We start from the raw sequence: 16,573 nt of genomic DNA, 5'->3' as shown, positions 1-16,573 counted from the left end.
CTGATCTGGAAGCTTCATCTCTGCTGCACTTACTGCATTGTGACACTTATTCTACATATGTTGCTTTACCTGTCTCCCTTCCCTATGCTATAGAAGCTGGGCTCCCTGAGTCTTATCTCTGTGCCCTCAACACTTATTATATGCCTTGTGCTTAATTCTTGAAGGTTCTGCTGAATTAACAGATTTCATCCCACAGTGACTTCTCTCTCCTCTAAAATCAGAATTTACCATCATTAGAATATCTGGCAATTGTGAGCATACTGACTTGGGACAGCTCCTTATTAACTTGGATTATTTTATCTTACATAAGCTTTATCTTTCCACCCAAACGGTAAGTTCCTTAAAAGGAAGAACTATTTCTAATGCTACTTTGCACTTCCCAAAGATCTGTACACAGAACAGGAATTCACAGCATATCTGCTGATAGATTTTCCTTTTAATAGGAAATTGGAACACTTCTAATAACAAACGTGAATCAGAAAGAAATATGGACACTGGATAAAGTAAAAACACAATCTCTTCCTCTTTTCTCCACCCCGGTAAACCATGTCACTCCAACAAAACACAGCCTAATGGCTAGTAAGGTTTCCTCTTACCTTGTCAAAAGGTGATAAACCTTTAATTCTTGCCCTGAAATACCCAGCCGCCACCAAAAGCTCCAGAATTTCAGTTAGCTTGACATTTTGTTCTTCATCTTCTCTTGTTTCTACCTAAAACAAAAGGTAAAAGTTAGGCTGGTAAAAGCTACCTTGAGTACAGGACCACTGGGCGCATCCTCTGATGCCACAATTTAATAGCTAAGGAGCAGGTGACATTGGCTATTATCACTGTGTTCATGCAGGAGCGTGGAGACACAGTGCTGCCAGAGTCACAAAGAATAGCATTCCTCAGGCCTCCATGAGCTGTGTTAATCGTCACAGGTGGCAGGAGAAGACACACACAGGTAGTATAGATTACTTATCCGGTGCTGAAGGAATCCAGGGACAGGAAAATTACAGCACATCACCTCCCTATTCTCAAACACGCCGTTTCCTTGACAGGTTCCTGACTACATTATAAACTCCTTACAGACAAAAACAAAGTGTTGGGTTTTTTTTTTTTTTTTAACTGTATATACAATCGGTCCCAGAAGCTACTGACAAACAATGCAAGAACAAAGAAGGGAGTTCAAATATGTATCTTTCTCTGCACTTCTCTTTTTGACCTCTAAAGCAAATATAAGGAGGGTTTTCAACCTAGATACATTAAAAGGTGATTACTGCCACATAATGAGATTGCCTTAAAAATAATAAATTCATCTCATGTATTTAAATAGGAACCTGACTTTAAAATTTTAAGTTCAAGCTTACCTTCACTCCCAGATGTTGATATACAACTTAAAACCACTGAAATATTCTAATACTTTTGCCTCCATCTACTTTCAGGAACTGTACCTTCCCTCTCTTCTGTTACTACAGAACATTAAAAAACCACTTCTCTACCTAAAACACGACCAACGTATAGCTGGCTCAAATTCTTGTACCTACCTCTGACTATTCCCTCACCCAAAATGCCTGTGAAATCTTCCTTTACTATGTGTGTCACATTTATCCTCCCCTCCCTTTTATTTACACTTCATGCCAGGACTATTGCAATTGCCTCTCAATCTTTCTTCTCTTAATCTGTTTTCCTCAGTCCTTCCTAAATCACAGCTTTCGCATCATCCCTCTTTTGCTCATCCCCTAGTCCTTATCATTAATGCATCATACACTGTCTGTAAGATAAACTCCAAAGTTTTTGGTTTGGCATTCAGATCTTTGGCTGCAAACTATCATTTCAGCTTCACCCTTTACCTCCCCTCAAAACAATCCAGTCATGGCTATGGCCCACCTCAAGCATGGCTCATTCCCATTTCTTCACTGTTCACAACCCTTCCCTTTTCCTGATATTCTCTACTCACCCAGAAACAATTTTCAAATTCTAGCTCCTATTTGATGCCATCCCTGACAAACGGTCACTCCTCTGCATTTCCATTTTATTTATAGTTCTTGCCATTTATACAATTAAGTATCAACCTCTTCTGAGTAAAATGTCTGGTGTTAATATATATGCCTGTCTTTTGAAATGGACTATTAGCTAGATCAGGAGAGGATCCATATATTATTCAGTCATGTTTACACCTCTTCAGAAGTAGCAGTAAGGCTCAAAGGACAATTAAATATGGAATGACATATTCAATCATTACAATAAAGTACATGACCTATGCCAGTTGTGGATTAACAAAATGTTTTCATAGTCATGACACTGATAATGGAAATTCAAGTTTATTTTGAAGTACAAATTGCCAAGAGAGGGAGCTAACATATTAACAAGTAGTTGAACAAAGAATTATTAAAATGATTGACAATCTCTTGCAATAGGGGGTGGTGAAGGTGACAGCTTGTTTTACCTCTCTCTCAAATAACCCTGGTCCAGCCTATCAAAGCATTCCCAAGCTTTTGGTGGACATGCAAAAATAATGTTAACTATTCACACCTTTTCTTCCTTCGCAAAAGGCCTGATAGTTAAGCAACATCTCTAAGTGGCGAGGCTCAGAGAAAAGAGAAGGTAAATAGTAATATGATTCACAAAGATGGAGCAGAAAAGAAAAATGAGATGATACAAGCATTTTCTTAAAACTCCCAGGATGTAAAACAGGAACCCTTCATTTGGTCAGTCATCACTTATCATGACACTTCCAAGAAAAGGACATTTCATCCCAGGAGAACCATTTCTGCCTCCACTTGTACCTAAAGAATACCCACTGACCAACCCCAAGGCAGATGCATGGCCCATGTTCTTTATCCACTCGCCCCCGGAATGGAGAAGTATATACACTTTTGCAATATAACCTGTGAAATAACTTCCTGGTGCAAGACACTGAATGGAGAATATAAGACTCCATATTGACTTCACAGATTAAAACATTGAAACAAAATGAAAACAGCCACTGGGCAACACACAGCGACTGAACGCATACCCTCTTTTGAGGGCATAAAAAGTCATCAGATTGGCTAATACATCTGTTAAAAAAATAATAAAGTTCTGATAAAGATGAATGACTATGAGCTCTTAGACCAGGCACGCTAAGTTTTCATTTGCTCTGTACTGTAGTTCATGTAAACTAGAGGGCAAAGCCAAGTCTAGCTGTCTTCCTATCCTTTACAAACATAAAGGGTTTAAAAAATTGAATTTAAGGAATTAACTGGATTAGTGACAATCTAATGACACACACTATCCATGTTTGTATGCATTATTCTTTTAACTAAATGTTAATAATTTAACTATATTTACTCTGTATGCCTATTAATTGCCAAGAACTGTCTTAGGCTCCTAGAAAAGTGACAAATTAGACCCAGCCTCCTAGCAGTCACAGAAGGGTTAAACAACACCGAGGACCAAGTTCCTTTTTATTTTAGAAAGACACCCCCCCCCCATTTATAGTACTGTGGGACACTGAATTGGAGGGATTTAAGGAACGTGAGAGGCCAGAGGGAGTCTAGAGAATAAGGCCAGGCAAAAACTTGATGAGAGCCTAAAATAAACAAGTGGCAACAAAGAAATGTCAAGTATCACGATACAGTTCTGTCTTCACAATCCCCCATTCCATCGATGTAAGGTCTTACCTAATATGAGGGTTCTGACAACATGACATTTCTTAGGTTTACCTACAATTCCAACAAAATGGACTTAGGTTCTGGGATCACACACTGACGGATAAGTCTGTCTTTCCATCACTACGTCCCCAGCTTTCACGCACAGAATAGTGATCCCTCCATTAGTGGGTGCTTGTGGCATGAAAGAATTGAGGGCTGGCAGAGAGTGGGGTGGCTGGGTGGGGGCACAGGCGGTCAAAAGCGAAGGAACCCCTCACGGTGTCAAGCAATCAATCCTGCCACACGCTAGCTTAGGAGCGGGGAAGAGGTGCGGTGCGGATTCCATTTCTTTGCAGAATCGAGTAAACTATGCTAGCTTTGGAGTAAATCAAGTGGAGGAAAAGACGCTTGCAAACCACCTAGCTAGCTGCATGGCATCTGCAGCCAGAAGCAAACGCTCGCTCCTTTTATTCCCAGGCATCGTGGAAATCCGGAAACCACCGATTATCCTAGCCCTCAGGATCCAGTGAGTGTTTAATAACAAACACCTCTGCAAGGAAAGGGCCCCGCTACGTCCCGGAGCAGCAGCCACGCTTCCGCCGGCCCCGCACAGCCCCCCAGCGCCCCCCCCGGCGCCCCCCCAGCGCCCGCCCAGCGCCCGAACTTCCTGCTGCTGCGGGCGCGGGCGCCACAAGGTCACCGCCCTCGGCGCCCGGGGCCCGGACCGTCCCGGCGCCGTCTCGTGACTCCCAGCGCGGCGAGCCCCGGGGCGCAGGAGCACTGCCCGCGGGAGCCGGACCCCGGACCCCGGACCCCGGACCCCGGCGCGGGGCGACCACCTCCGTCCCGCGGGCCCGCGGAGCCGCTCGTCAGTCCCCGCGGGGCGGGGCGGGGCGGGGCAGGGGGGCCGGGGGGGGGGCCGGGGCCGGGGCGCACCTGCGAGGGGGGCGGGGCGCCCTGGGGGTGGCCCGGGCCCCGCTCCGCGCGCCGCCCGGTCCCCGCGGGCTCGGCCTCTCCCAGGAGCGCGGGCGGGTCGCCGAGAGGCAGGTCCTTACCTCCGGGACGCCCTGGCCCTCCGGCCCCCTGGGCAGCCCCATGGTCCCGGGACAGGCGTGCGGCGGCAGCAAAGCCCGCGGGGCGTCGGAGGAAGCTGTCCCCGGCCGCGAAGCTGCTACCGGGGTGGAGGCGAAGCGGGAACTTCCTCCGCCGCCGCCGCCGCCGCCGCCTCCCGGGCCCGGAGCTCGGCGGCCGGCGGAGCATGCGCGCTGGGCCGGGAGCGCCGCGCCACTGCGCCTGCGCGAGAGCGGCCGGGGCCCGGGGCCAGGCGGGCGGCGGGGAGGCCGAGCTGCTGTCCCGGGGCCGCCGGGCCGCGTCCCGCGGGAGCCTCGCTCCGGAGCTCCGCGGTTTTCTCCGAGGCCTTTCCCGAAGCGGCGAGTCCTTCGTCTCGGGGAAGTTTTGCACTGTGGCTCCGTCTGCGTCCCACGGGCCTCCGCTGCCCCGGGTCGGGGTTCTCTGTCGGCTCCGCGAGCGAGCCGGACTTTGAAGCCCCGTCTCGGCTCTCGAGCTGGAACTCCGGGCCCCGGCCGGGGTCTGGCTGGGTCACGGAGTCCCCTGCTTCGTGCGCACTTGGGCCAACCTCTGGGTGTACGCACGGAGCCCCCAAGAGCTGCTTCTGCAAGCCCGCCGCCGACCCAGGCGTTCCAGCCGGTGCATCTTGTTTCCCAGGAAACCGGGTTCCCCAGTTCTGGGTCTTCCGTGAGAAAAGGTCATCTCGGAGAGTGCATTTTAGCTGCCGCATCACTTACATGATAGACCCCCTGTCTGTTCCAGAAGAAGGCAGTCGTGTAAAAGGGTTGTCTCCCGGGCCACAAGACACCCTCAAAACGCACACTTGCTTCGTGTTGGCTTCTCCAGCCTATACACACACACACACACACACACACACACACACACACACGAATGAGAGGGGGAGTTCGTTCTAAGGGATGAAGAAGACTTGCTGTAAAGAAATCATTCCCTCTCCGTGTGTAGTGGGGAGGGGTAATAGAGGGCGTCAGGGGAGTGCGGATGCGAAGCTCTGAGCTCCTGGAGATCAAGGGGTGTGTGTGTGTGTGTGTGTGTGTGTGTGTTTCCTTTCTGCATACCTAGCTTCTTACCAAGTAGATACTCAGTAAATGTTTGTCCGGGAAGAAATTCTTTGGGCTTTTTGGTACTCTTCCTGGAGTTTGTCCTGACCGAATACACATAAGGTCTCAAAGGCCCTAAAAACAGCTGTTTTCTTCTTAAGAGCCATTAGCAAATACTGCTTAACCAAACTGTGTGCCAGGCAGCCCAAATGTGAGAAGTTTGAATAAGGAAATTAAGGCATCGAGATGGGAACTCTCTTAGTGAAGTTATGTGACATCTTGGGCTCACCCATTGGGGGGGGCCAATGAATCTCAATTTTTTAAGGCACCCAAATGAACTTCCCAAATGTATTTATTTTTCTAATTTTAAAATTGTCCTTCCCTGAAGTGGTAGAGGATGAGAGGGAGTGGAGGGTAATTTGTTGAATGACCAGGAAGTATTGATGCCTAGGGACAGATAGCAAAATCTCACATAGCAAGGAAGTGTAAATTGCTGTATATAAGTAGTTCAGGGAACAGGGTCTGGAGAATAATAGAACTCAGGTATGCTACACACAACTCCCTGTTGTAAATGCCTTTGCAATGTTTAAATAAACACGAGGAGCTAACTTTCCCAGTTTTACTGTCTGTGCAGGGTGATAGTAGCAGAGCTGGGTTGGCAGTATGCTTTTTCTTTTTTCTTTTTTTTTAAAGATCCCCGCAAAGCAAAACGGCCATGGCAGTAGTCAAGAGAACTTGGGCTTCCTGTGTTTGAGAGAGGAATCCCAGTGCAGCTTTGGAAAAGAGCTTGAACAGACAAGATCAGAGAAGGAGGTTTCTGAGAAATCTGGAATAAATGCATATCTAGCCCTCTCTCCTGAATCAGGGTACCCTACCCATACACATAGTTTATCTCCCTAGAGAAATCTTTGGGGATTAGGGATCATTCTGTCCCTCCTCTGCATATTCAGTACAGAGCTGTGTAATGCTTTTCAAAGTGCAAGATTCTCAGGAACCTCACAAATACTTTCCTTTTTGAGGGGTAAAAAAAGGGTGCCATAGTAAAGAGTTTCCTGTTAGGATCATCTTTATTCTCTTTATTTTAAGTGAAGTTTTCGATAAGGCCTCGGTCATTCTGTTCTGATTTCTCCTAACCCTTCCAACTCTGGGCTCTTGCTGTGACCAAGAAGGAGAATCATGAAGTCTTAAAGTAAGAAGGCATCTTAAAGACATCTAGTGCCACTGTGGGTGTTTAGGAAAGTGGAGTAACACAGTTTAGGTCACATAGCATGTTTGTGGCTGTGCTGAGACCAGAACCCCAGATTTCTGATTCACAATGTCCTTTTACTCACCTATCAAGCATTCATTCATCCAACAAATATCACTTCTATGTCAACGGCTCTCAAACTTGCTGCATATTGGGATTATGTGCGGAGTTTTTAAAAACTACAAATGCCTAGGTTCTATTCCCAGAAATTCTGATTTAATTGGTCTGGGGAGAGACCCCATAAATACTGGATTTTTTCCCCTTGGAGCATACTGTTTTACATGTAGCACAGTAGTGACTTCACTATTACTAAGTTTCTTTATAGATCACACAAAATTTTAGATCCATAAATGAACTAAGAGTCTTTAAGTTAAATTCATTCTTCCTGAAAATTTTTAATCATATGCTAATCTATTCTCAAGCAGTAAAGTTTTTCAACACACTGTCCTATACTTAGCATATCACATTTCAATGGTAAAAACTGGAGGCCCGGGTGGTGCACGGAAACCTAAACCTCTTCTGCTTTTGAACACAACCCAGCACCCACACACAAACACCCACACACTCATACATTCTGTATCTCCCGTAGAAAATTATATCTCACATTTTCTTGGTCAAGGGACTTAATGATTAAAGATTTCTTATTTTGGGGGGCAACATTTTTAAATGTTTAAAATTTCACAGGCAATTCCTATGAGCAGCCAACTTGAGACCCACTCTTGACTGTGCCAGAGAATAGTTCCTGGTGGTGGAGATACTGCAGTCAGCAAGCCAGACAAGATAGTTACTGCCAGAAATGAAATATGTCATTCAATAAGATAATACTGGCTAGACCAGTGCTCTTCAGGGGAAAAACAAAACAAAACAAAACACCAGTATAATGAATATGATAGGGGATAGCTGGAGTCCAAGGCTCTTCCAGATGAAGGGGTCAGGATAGGCCTCTCAGGCAACTTTTGAGAGGAGATCTAAATCTTAAGAATATGCCATGGAAAGAGCTCAAAGAAAAGCATTCCAGGCAGAAGGAGTATCTGGAGGGTTCTAGACAACCTCCCTTTGGCCGCTCACCCCAGGCCCACTGTTACCCCTCTCACCTTGCTTGCTGCCAGACAAGGCTGACGAGTAAAGCCTTCATGAGCATAGCCTGGCATGTAGGCACCTGTAGTGTGAAGATATGAGGTGTGGGTCCTGGAGGGCAGTCTCAAGAGTCATCAGCAAAATGTATCAGAACTCAAAAAATATCCTTGGATGTGATACTTCCACTTTTAGGGCATATGTACAAAGATCTTCATCACAATGTTATTCACGAGAGCAAAGCCTGGAAACCATGTCATTAGCCCATGAAAAGGAGTGACTAAATACATTTTGTTGTGTCCATTTTGTGTAACATGATGTTGCCAGTAAAAATGTTCACAGCAGCAGGCCATGAAAGAAAATGGTGAGAGATGAAGCTAGGTAAATATGAACAATATCTGTCTGTCCTGTCAGAAAATCAGTAAAACATTTAAAAGGCAAAATGGGAAAATATTCATTACCTGTGACAAGAATTCTTACAAACGAGGAAGAAAAATTTAATACAAAAATGAGCAAAAGAAAAAAAATTGAACAAAAGAGAGAATTTCTAAAAGAAATTGTCACTAAACATATAAAAAATTCTCAGCCTCACATGTAAAAAATTAAAATAAGATACCTTTGCATGAAAGTAATAATTACTGTTTAAAGGACATTAAACTGCCATTGCACTCCTAGTCAATAAGTAAGTTTTTACAAAGGTTTTAGAGTGTGATCTGGCAAAGTTAATTTTTCACCAAAGACGCATGGAATGCCTACTGTGTGACAAGCACTGAGAAGTGATCTCAATGCATGTGCTAGGAGTGACTCAACACCCAAGGAGCTATTGGAGTCTTCACAATGACTGGGAAGTATTACCAACATTTAGCCTCCAGCTGCTATGGATGTCAAGGGTCCTACATTGACTTTGGGTCATGAAAATTGCTTTGGCCAAAGGAATGTGGGAAACTATGTGATTGTGTCCATTCTGGGCTGAAGTGCTAAGATCCCTTCTGTATTTCCATCACTCCTTTATGCTCATCCTATCCTCTATGAGACCATACTCAGGCAGCTGCTACTCCCTCCACCTGAGCTGCTGACTGAGAAACAGACATGAGTAAAGGAAAGGGACCTAAAACCCCAGCCCACATCAGTCCAGAGAGCAAGATATCAATGTTTATCCCAAGCACTGAGATTCAGAATTGTTTGCTAAGCATGGTCATCATAGCATAACCTGACGAATACGCTATACAAAGAATTGTCCTTCCAAATGCCATGCACCCTCTCCCCACCTGGCAAACACTGGATACAGAAAATGAACAAAGTGGAGTTGTTTGACAAATATGTACAGTCAACAAATAATCACATCAATAATTATATGTTTGAAAAAAAAATAATAATTATATGTTTGATTGTTGAAGTCAGTGCTTTTTTAAAAAAAAAAAGATTTTATTTATTTATTCATGAGAGAAACAGAGAAACAGAGAGAGGCAGAGACACAGGCAGTGGGAGAAGCAGGCTCCCTGCAGGGAGCCTGATGTGGGACTTGATCACAGGACCCCAAGATCATGACCTGAGTGGAAGGCAGACGCTCAACCACTGAGCCATCCAAGTGCCCCTGAAGTCAGTGCTCTTAATAGCGAATTGAAAAGTGAGATGAAAAAGAGGAACAGGATTACAATTTTGAGTGAGAAGTCAGTCAAATTTTCTCCAAGGACATGATGTTGGAGACCTGGAGTTGAATAAGAGTTAGAGAGTAGGGAAAAGCATTTTAGACTGAGGGACCTGCATGACCAAGCAGAGGAGCTCTGCATGCTGAAGGGACTGGAGCACAGACAGCTTAAGGTGGTTGATGAGGCTGTGGGGTCCAGACAAGGCAGGACCTGTTGGACCTGGGTTTGTATCTCACTGCAGCACTGTGAGAGCATTCAGATGGCCTAAAGAAAAATTGTTTGGTAAACATTTCGTCCCATCACTGGAATCAATTCAGTCCTTGGTCTACAGAAATGGACTTTGAGATTCAAATGTTCCTAGTGGCAAGACTGCTTATGTAAAATTCCTACTACTCTTCATGTTAAGGGGACTTGGTAAACGACCGCAACCAAAAATCCAACTCTGACACTGTCTGGAAATGGAAGAAAAGGAAACAATTCAACTCAGGATATTAACTGCTAAACAAAGTACATTTATATAATTTATATAACATTGTCCTAAGAATTATAGTTCCATCAAGCTTCCACAGGAAACTAAATGAGAGACAATCCAAAATTACTTTAGAAGAGAGGACAAAGAATGCTGTTTTTCTAGATCAATAGGATAGACTTCTTAAGTAACATTAAAGGTACATTATGCTTTCATTATCTTGAAAGCAAATAAGATGGAAATAACTTACTCAGAATATTCAATGTACATTGTAGATTTCTAAAATGTTATCTTGGGGCACCTGGGTGGCTCGGTCAGTTAAGCATACAACTCTTGATTTCAGATCAGGTCATGATCTGGGGGATGTGAGATTGAGCCTTGAGTTGAGCTCTGTGCTCTTTTCCCCTGCCCCTGCCTCCCCCTCTCTAAATAAACAAATAAATCTTATTTAGCCTAAGATCCTTCATGTGTCTCGATAAAGACAAAAATTACTGCCATGTTTCTGGATTATTTTGCTGGACTTGTTAACAACAACAAAAACACTCTAATTACTCTACCCACAAACAGAATAACACAGAAGTCATTAATTTATAAGATTGCATTTAAATAATCTAAAATTGTAAGACATAGGTTATAAAACCTATAATCCTAACAAGCATTTACTGGAACCATTGTATCATCACTTAATAACAATAAAAGAGAAAAAAAGCTGCATTATATTAATAGAGAAAAAAATCTTGTTGCTCTTCTTGGTCAGAAGTAGACTCATTACAAGTGGGATCAATTTGGGAGGTGACTCACTTGTTTTCAGGTTGTGTGGACATAGGATGGAGTCCAATGCTTGCCACAGCAACATTTCTTGTTGCCAGCAGAGGATGTAATGGACTAGTGAAAAGTCTCAGTGGAGAGAATCCCTAGGGAGATTCTTCCTCACTTTTTAGAACAAGGGGCTAGGGGAATGATAGAGGGTCTCTTCTCAAGAACTGTGCATGCAGACAAAGAGATGTGCGTGACACTGTCCATGGCTTGAGGTAGAAAAGTACTTAACACGACCTAATATTCATCAAAAGAATGGGTGTATGATTTGTGATATCTCTGTGGCATAACATACGGTAGTGAAAATGATCTAGAGTTACATTTGAATATTACAGAACTATGGGAAATATAAAGTTGAATTTTAAAAAGATTTTATTTATTTGAGAGAGTGAGAGAGATAGCAGAGAGAGCACAAGCAGGTGGAGGGGGAGGGGCAGAGGGAGAAGCAGACTCCCTGCTGAGCAGAGAGCCAGACTCTGGGCTCAGTCCCAGGACCCTGGGATCATGACCTGAGCCAAAGGCAGATGCTTAACCGACTTAACCACTCAGGGGCCCCTAGAGCTGAATTTTTCAGAAAACAGCACTTGTAATGATTTGCTAAGTTTACAAACACTCAAAATAATATTATTCAATGTTTATGTATAGAAACGTGGTAAAGGTGTGAAAACATGCCTGAGAATTATACTCATGATTGTGGTTTTCTCAGGAGAGGATGGAGGAGGAGCAGGAACAGAAGAGAGGCCGTCAACTCTATCTGTAATGTTTTATTTCTTAGGGGAAAGAAGATCTGAGGCAAATGCCATATAATGTCAACATCTGAGAGAGCATATGATAAATAGATGGGTAATTATTATTATTATTATTATTATTATTATTATTATCTTCTGCATATTTTTATGATCAAAATATATGAAAAATGAAAAAAAAACATTAAAGTGAATTAGAGGCAAGAAAGAGGGTGTTGACTCCTCTTTGGAAAGGCTTGATTATGATAAGAAGGTTAGGAGTAGCATGATTGATGGAGGTTTTGTTTCTTTGGATTTTTTTAAGATGGCAAAGTTATTAAATTACAAGGAAGACTCCAAAAAAAAAAATAGGTTGAAAACATAGACTAGAGCCTTAGAGCCTGAGCTCTTACAAATCTCTATCAAAAAAAAGTTTTTTCCCAGTAGATTGTCAGCTCTTTAAAGGACAAGGACTGTGGTTGTTCTATTTATCTGCATGCCTAGAGCTTGTCTCAAACAAGTGTACAATTAATGGGTGAGTGGATGGATGATTGGATGGATGGATGAATAATAGATGGATGGATCGGTGGGTGGATGGATGATGGTCTGATGGGAGAACAGACGAAAAGGTGTAGTGTGGGGAATATTAGCATAATGTGTTTATCAGAGTGGCCACCAGGTGGCAGATGTGACAGGCAATGATGATCCTTTGAAGAGAAAGGAGTTCAAATGGTAGCTACAAGTTATAATTCTTTTCTCACCTAAGCTTATGTAAGTGGAATATGCTCGACATGTAAGTGGAAATTTGGGATTATCCTGCTAGCTGTTGATCTCTCATTTTGAATATCAAGAGGTCAACTTAGTGTTTCCTGGAAAAGAGGTTCTCAGTACAAAAATGTAAAGTTGTATTGATTTGTGGTTATAAAAGGGACTGAACACATGTGTTCATCTTCTCTTTCTTTTGAAATTCAAATAAAAGGATGGAAAAAATTTGATCCTACAAAGACCAATGGAATGGGAAATGAAAATGCTATTATAACCAGTTTATTTCAACGGGTTATACTTGATAAGGTGCAAGCAGGGAACAACCGGGTTTATTTCCCATCCATCCTCTTTTAAGTTGTTCTGCTAGGTTTCCTTTCCCTCACACTTGGATGATATCTAGTGCAAATTCTAAGGCTCTTCTGGGTACTCTTGGAAGTGAAAAGAGTCTCCTTTTATTAAAGAGTCCTGTCAAATCTAATCTTCCATCGTTCATTCAATTCACACCTTTCCCCTTTCCTAGCAGGATCCAACCTTGAATTCTGCAAAATGGAAGAAGTAGGGATTCATTGTCTATACTCTTATCTCTCTCTCACCCCTGTTCTTGCCCCATTTACTGACTGATGCCTCTGCCCCTCCCATTAGGGGAGAAAAAGAAACTTGTATTCGATTGGGCTGTTGTACTTGGCACTGCTGCCTCTGTGTCTTGCTCTGTTCTCCCCACATGTCACTAGATGAAGCACCATGCACATGACATCTCATGATATTCCCTTAATTTTCCTTCCACATATTCCTGGTGCAAACCTTACTCTGTTGGTGCAGAACTCTTGGGTGAAGCCACTCTTTTTCAAGCTCACTCTTCCTTTGCTAGTTCCTACTTAGTTCTAGGGGAAAACTTATGAATCTCTGTCTAATCTAACTATAGAAGTTTAGGCCTACCCACTCTGGTCCCTTCTTTGTTCTACACAGATATCTCCAGGCAGCTTCAGGTGAATAGAAGGTACTAATCTTCCTGTCCCCACCCACCTGACCCCCCTAAGTCCAGAGAACATGAATCTAATTTTCCCAAAGACATTCTTCCCCCTCACCCCTGCCCTTTGCCTAGGCTTCAAAATAGAGCGGGCCCACAGGCTTCTGCAGCTCAGCAGAAGCTGGCTAGGGGCTGAGATGTTGGTCTCAATCCACGACAGGTCATCCCAGGGTTTTGAGTATGTTTATGACCTTTTCTTGGCCCAAGAGATGAAAAGAAACACTTACTTTAAATATTTACACCTCCACATGTAACTCTTCAAAAAAAGTCCCCAGGTGGAAATCTCTAGCCTTATTTGTTTGCTTGCTTATGTATGGATGTATGTATTTTCACCTATGGGGTAGAGATAGGAGATGGGCTAAGGGCACAGGAATAGGATTTGTTTTATTGTCTCATAGTAAGTCCTATATGATTGGTCTGGCATCTTCCTTTGGAATATTGGGCACATTACATTCTGGGCTTTGAGCCTTTGCCAAAACTCCAAATTCATTTTTAAAAATCTCACTTAACAGCCTGGCATACCTTAATTACATAATTATAATTATAGATAATTAAAGATTATAATTAGTAATCATCAGAATATTTAAAAAGAGCTCTTAGAAATTTGAGAAGAATGATAACCAAAGTTAAAAATCCAATAGAAGAGTTGGAAGACAAAGCCATGGATATGTTCAGGAGGACAGACACCTTAACAGAAGACAACAAGAGAGGGAATTTCCAAAGCAATAATAGAAGAGTGTCCAGATTGAAAAGTCTCTCCAAGTGCTATGTATAATGAGTGGAAAAATGATCCATACCCATGCACATTATACTGACATTTCAGGACACTAGAGACAAAGAGAAGATGCTGAGAACTTACAGAGAGAAAGACCAGGTCACATGACAAAGAAATGAGGATCAGAATGACAGGATTTCTCAAGAGTAGTACAGGAAGCCAGAACACTATGGAACAATGCATTTAAAATTCTAAAGAAAAATTACTGTTAATCTATAATTCTATAGTCTAGTAAGATTTAATCAACCAAGAGGATAGAATAAAAAATATATTTAGATATGCAAAATGGACTTGGTGGTTGTCTCTGCAATGTTCATTCTCCCTTGCACCCTTTCTAGAATCTATTTGGGTGTAAAAAATGTGCTCAGTATAATTTCCACAGTTCCCAGATTTTCGTGTAGATTAGATTAGTAGATGTGTGACCTACTTTGGAGAAATACAATGTAAGTGGATATATCCTAGGAAAAATTCTCCAGAGGGGTTAAGACACAGCGTACACATTGTTTACCTTTTTCTAGTCTTGTCTTCCTGCTTAGAAAAGTGACAGGAAACTGGAGTTGGAGCAGCGTTTCCCCCCATTTCTTTATATGGTCTTGTTGACTTGTACATACACATTTTTCTGATTTCTGTGGTTTCCCACTTTATGGTTCTGTTAATGGACCTTGAATTCTTCTCCTGCCCAAAGATGGTAAGTCCTCTTTTGATCAAATTTTGTGATTTCATGTGTCTTTTGGTGTCTGTACTCTCCATGCCCAGTGGAGTACGTTTTCAAAGACAGGTTTTTGAATGAATAAATGAACCAAAGGAAGAAGAAACCTCCTCTTCTACCACCTTCAAAGACACTCCCATCCTCCTTGAAACTTTAGTACTTAATCCATAATTTATTTCCGTCATCATCTCTTGCTCACAAGCTCCATGACCTCAGCACCTATGAGATCCTTCCAAACTCTGACCTCACCGTGCCTTGACTTCTAAGGGGATGAATGGATGATTCCCAACTTCCTTCTTGCATCTTTATTTTCCTCTCCCACGGTTCTTTATTGGCTCTCATCAAAACAATTGCAGTACCTTTCAGCACTCCTTCATCTCATGACACTGCCACCAGACGTATCATTTGAACAGCACAGCCCCTGATTTAAAAACCAACTTAGTACAAAGAGTCTGTGCACTTGGTTTCCCTTTCACGATCCGATCTCAACATATTTTCCACTCGCCACCCTAGATTTCTTATCCCTTTTCAAACCTACCTGGAACTGTCCTAATGCTTTGCAATTGTTCATAATCTTCTCTCTGCCTGGCATTGCTCTCATATTCCCTCCAGCCTGCAGCCCCTCATTTCATCCAATTGAAAGTGTACCTACCCATTGTCCTAGGACCAGTTCCAATGCCACTTTCTCCCATGAAGCATTCCCCAATGATTCAAGCAGGATTAATCCCTGGAGCCTCTATGACTGAAAAAGCCCTTTGCTCTTCTATTATAAGCATTTATTAGGACTGTTAATATTGTACATGGTTACCTGCCCATGTGCACTCATTGAGGATGCTCTATTTCTATAATACTCATAGACTTAGCATACAGTGCCTGGCATGTAGCACACACTAAAAAATTGTTAGATGAAGTGAATTGAGATTCAAGGAGCTTATCCCCAACAGTGATTTAAGTCTAGTGACTTGTGGAAATAGGCAAGGGCAAGGCGTATCTACTCCCTTAGGGACACTGCCTGATAATTATTTTAAAAGTTTTCTATTTTATCAAAGAGCCTTAGAAACTGCTCCTTTTCAAAGCTCCACCAAACTATTATTTTCCTAATTAATTATTGCTGCGGGATAACTATTGCATAAATCAATCCTCAACTTAGTTTGATCGTGATCACTAATGAAATAGATTGGAGATCTGGAGCCCCAAAGAGAATGTTTTCAGATGAATAATATATTTTATTTGTCAGCAGTCCTCAGGCTCAATTTATGGTGAAATTAACTGAAAGTGGATTGCAAATAATTGTCAGCTCATTGTCAGTCTGCATTTCCAAGGCCCTGAATAGATAGAATGACGAAAGGTAATTTCGTTTTTCTTCGTAATTGCTTCTGGATAATACCAGAGCCTTTGAAAGAGAGTGTGAGGCTGTGCATTTTGAAAATTGCAAAGGAAATGCAAAGCCTGGGTTGAATACCAAAAAATCTCAATATTTCAGATGCAGCAGAATTAACATTTCTAGAGTTCTTGCAGTCTGTTCCTCTAAAATTGTCTACAACAGATAACATGATTTTGGACTTTAGATATGAAAAG

General features: G+C 42.7%; 1 protein-coding gene across 10 annotated transcripts in view; it reads right to left on the bottom strand.

The window, feature by feature from the left end:
• CCDC93 (CCC complex scaffolding subunit CCDC93) overlaps nucleotides 1-4,874 on the bottom strand; it is a 90,939-nt gene extending 86,065 nt beyond the window's left edge. For all 10 annotated transcript variants that reach the window (XR_012013132.1, XR_012013133.1, XR_012013134.1 and 7 more), the window contains exons 1-2: nucleotides 4,670-4,874; nucleotides 597-710 (exon numbers count right to left, since the gene is read on the bottom strand). Coding sequence is in view for 4 of the 10 variants with exons in the window: in XM_072788941.1 (XP_072645042.1) it covers nucleotides 597-710; nucleotides 4,670-4,711 (156 nt within the window). In the remaining 6 variants the exon portion in view is untranslated. The remainder of the gene's footprint in view (nucleotides 1-596; nucleotides 711-4,669) is intronic.
• Nucleotides 4,875-16,573: the final 11,699 nt, after the last annotated feature.

The sequence above is a fragment of the Canis lupus genome, chromosome 20 (assembly GCF_048164855.1).
Source record: "Canis lupus baileyi chromosome 20, mCanLup2.hap1, whole genome shotgun sequence".
NCBI lineage: Eukaryota > Metazoa > Chordata > Mammalia > Carnivora > Canidae > Canis > Canis lupus.
Note: the sequence above shows the minus strand (reverse complement) of the source record. Positions and strands in the feature narration are given on the sequence as shown.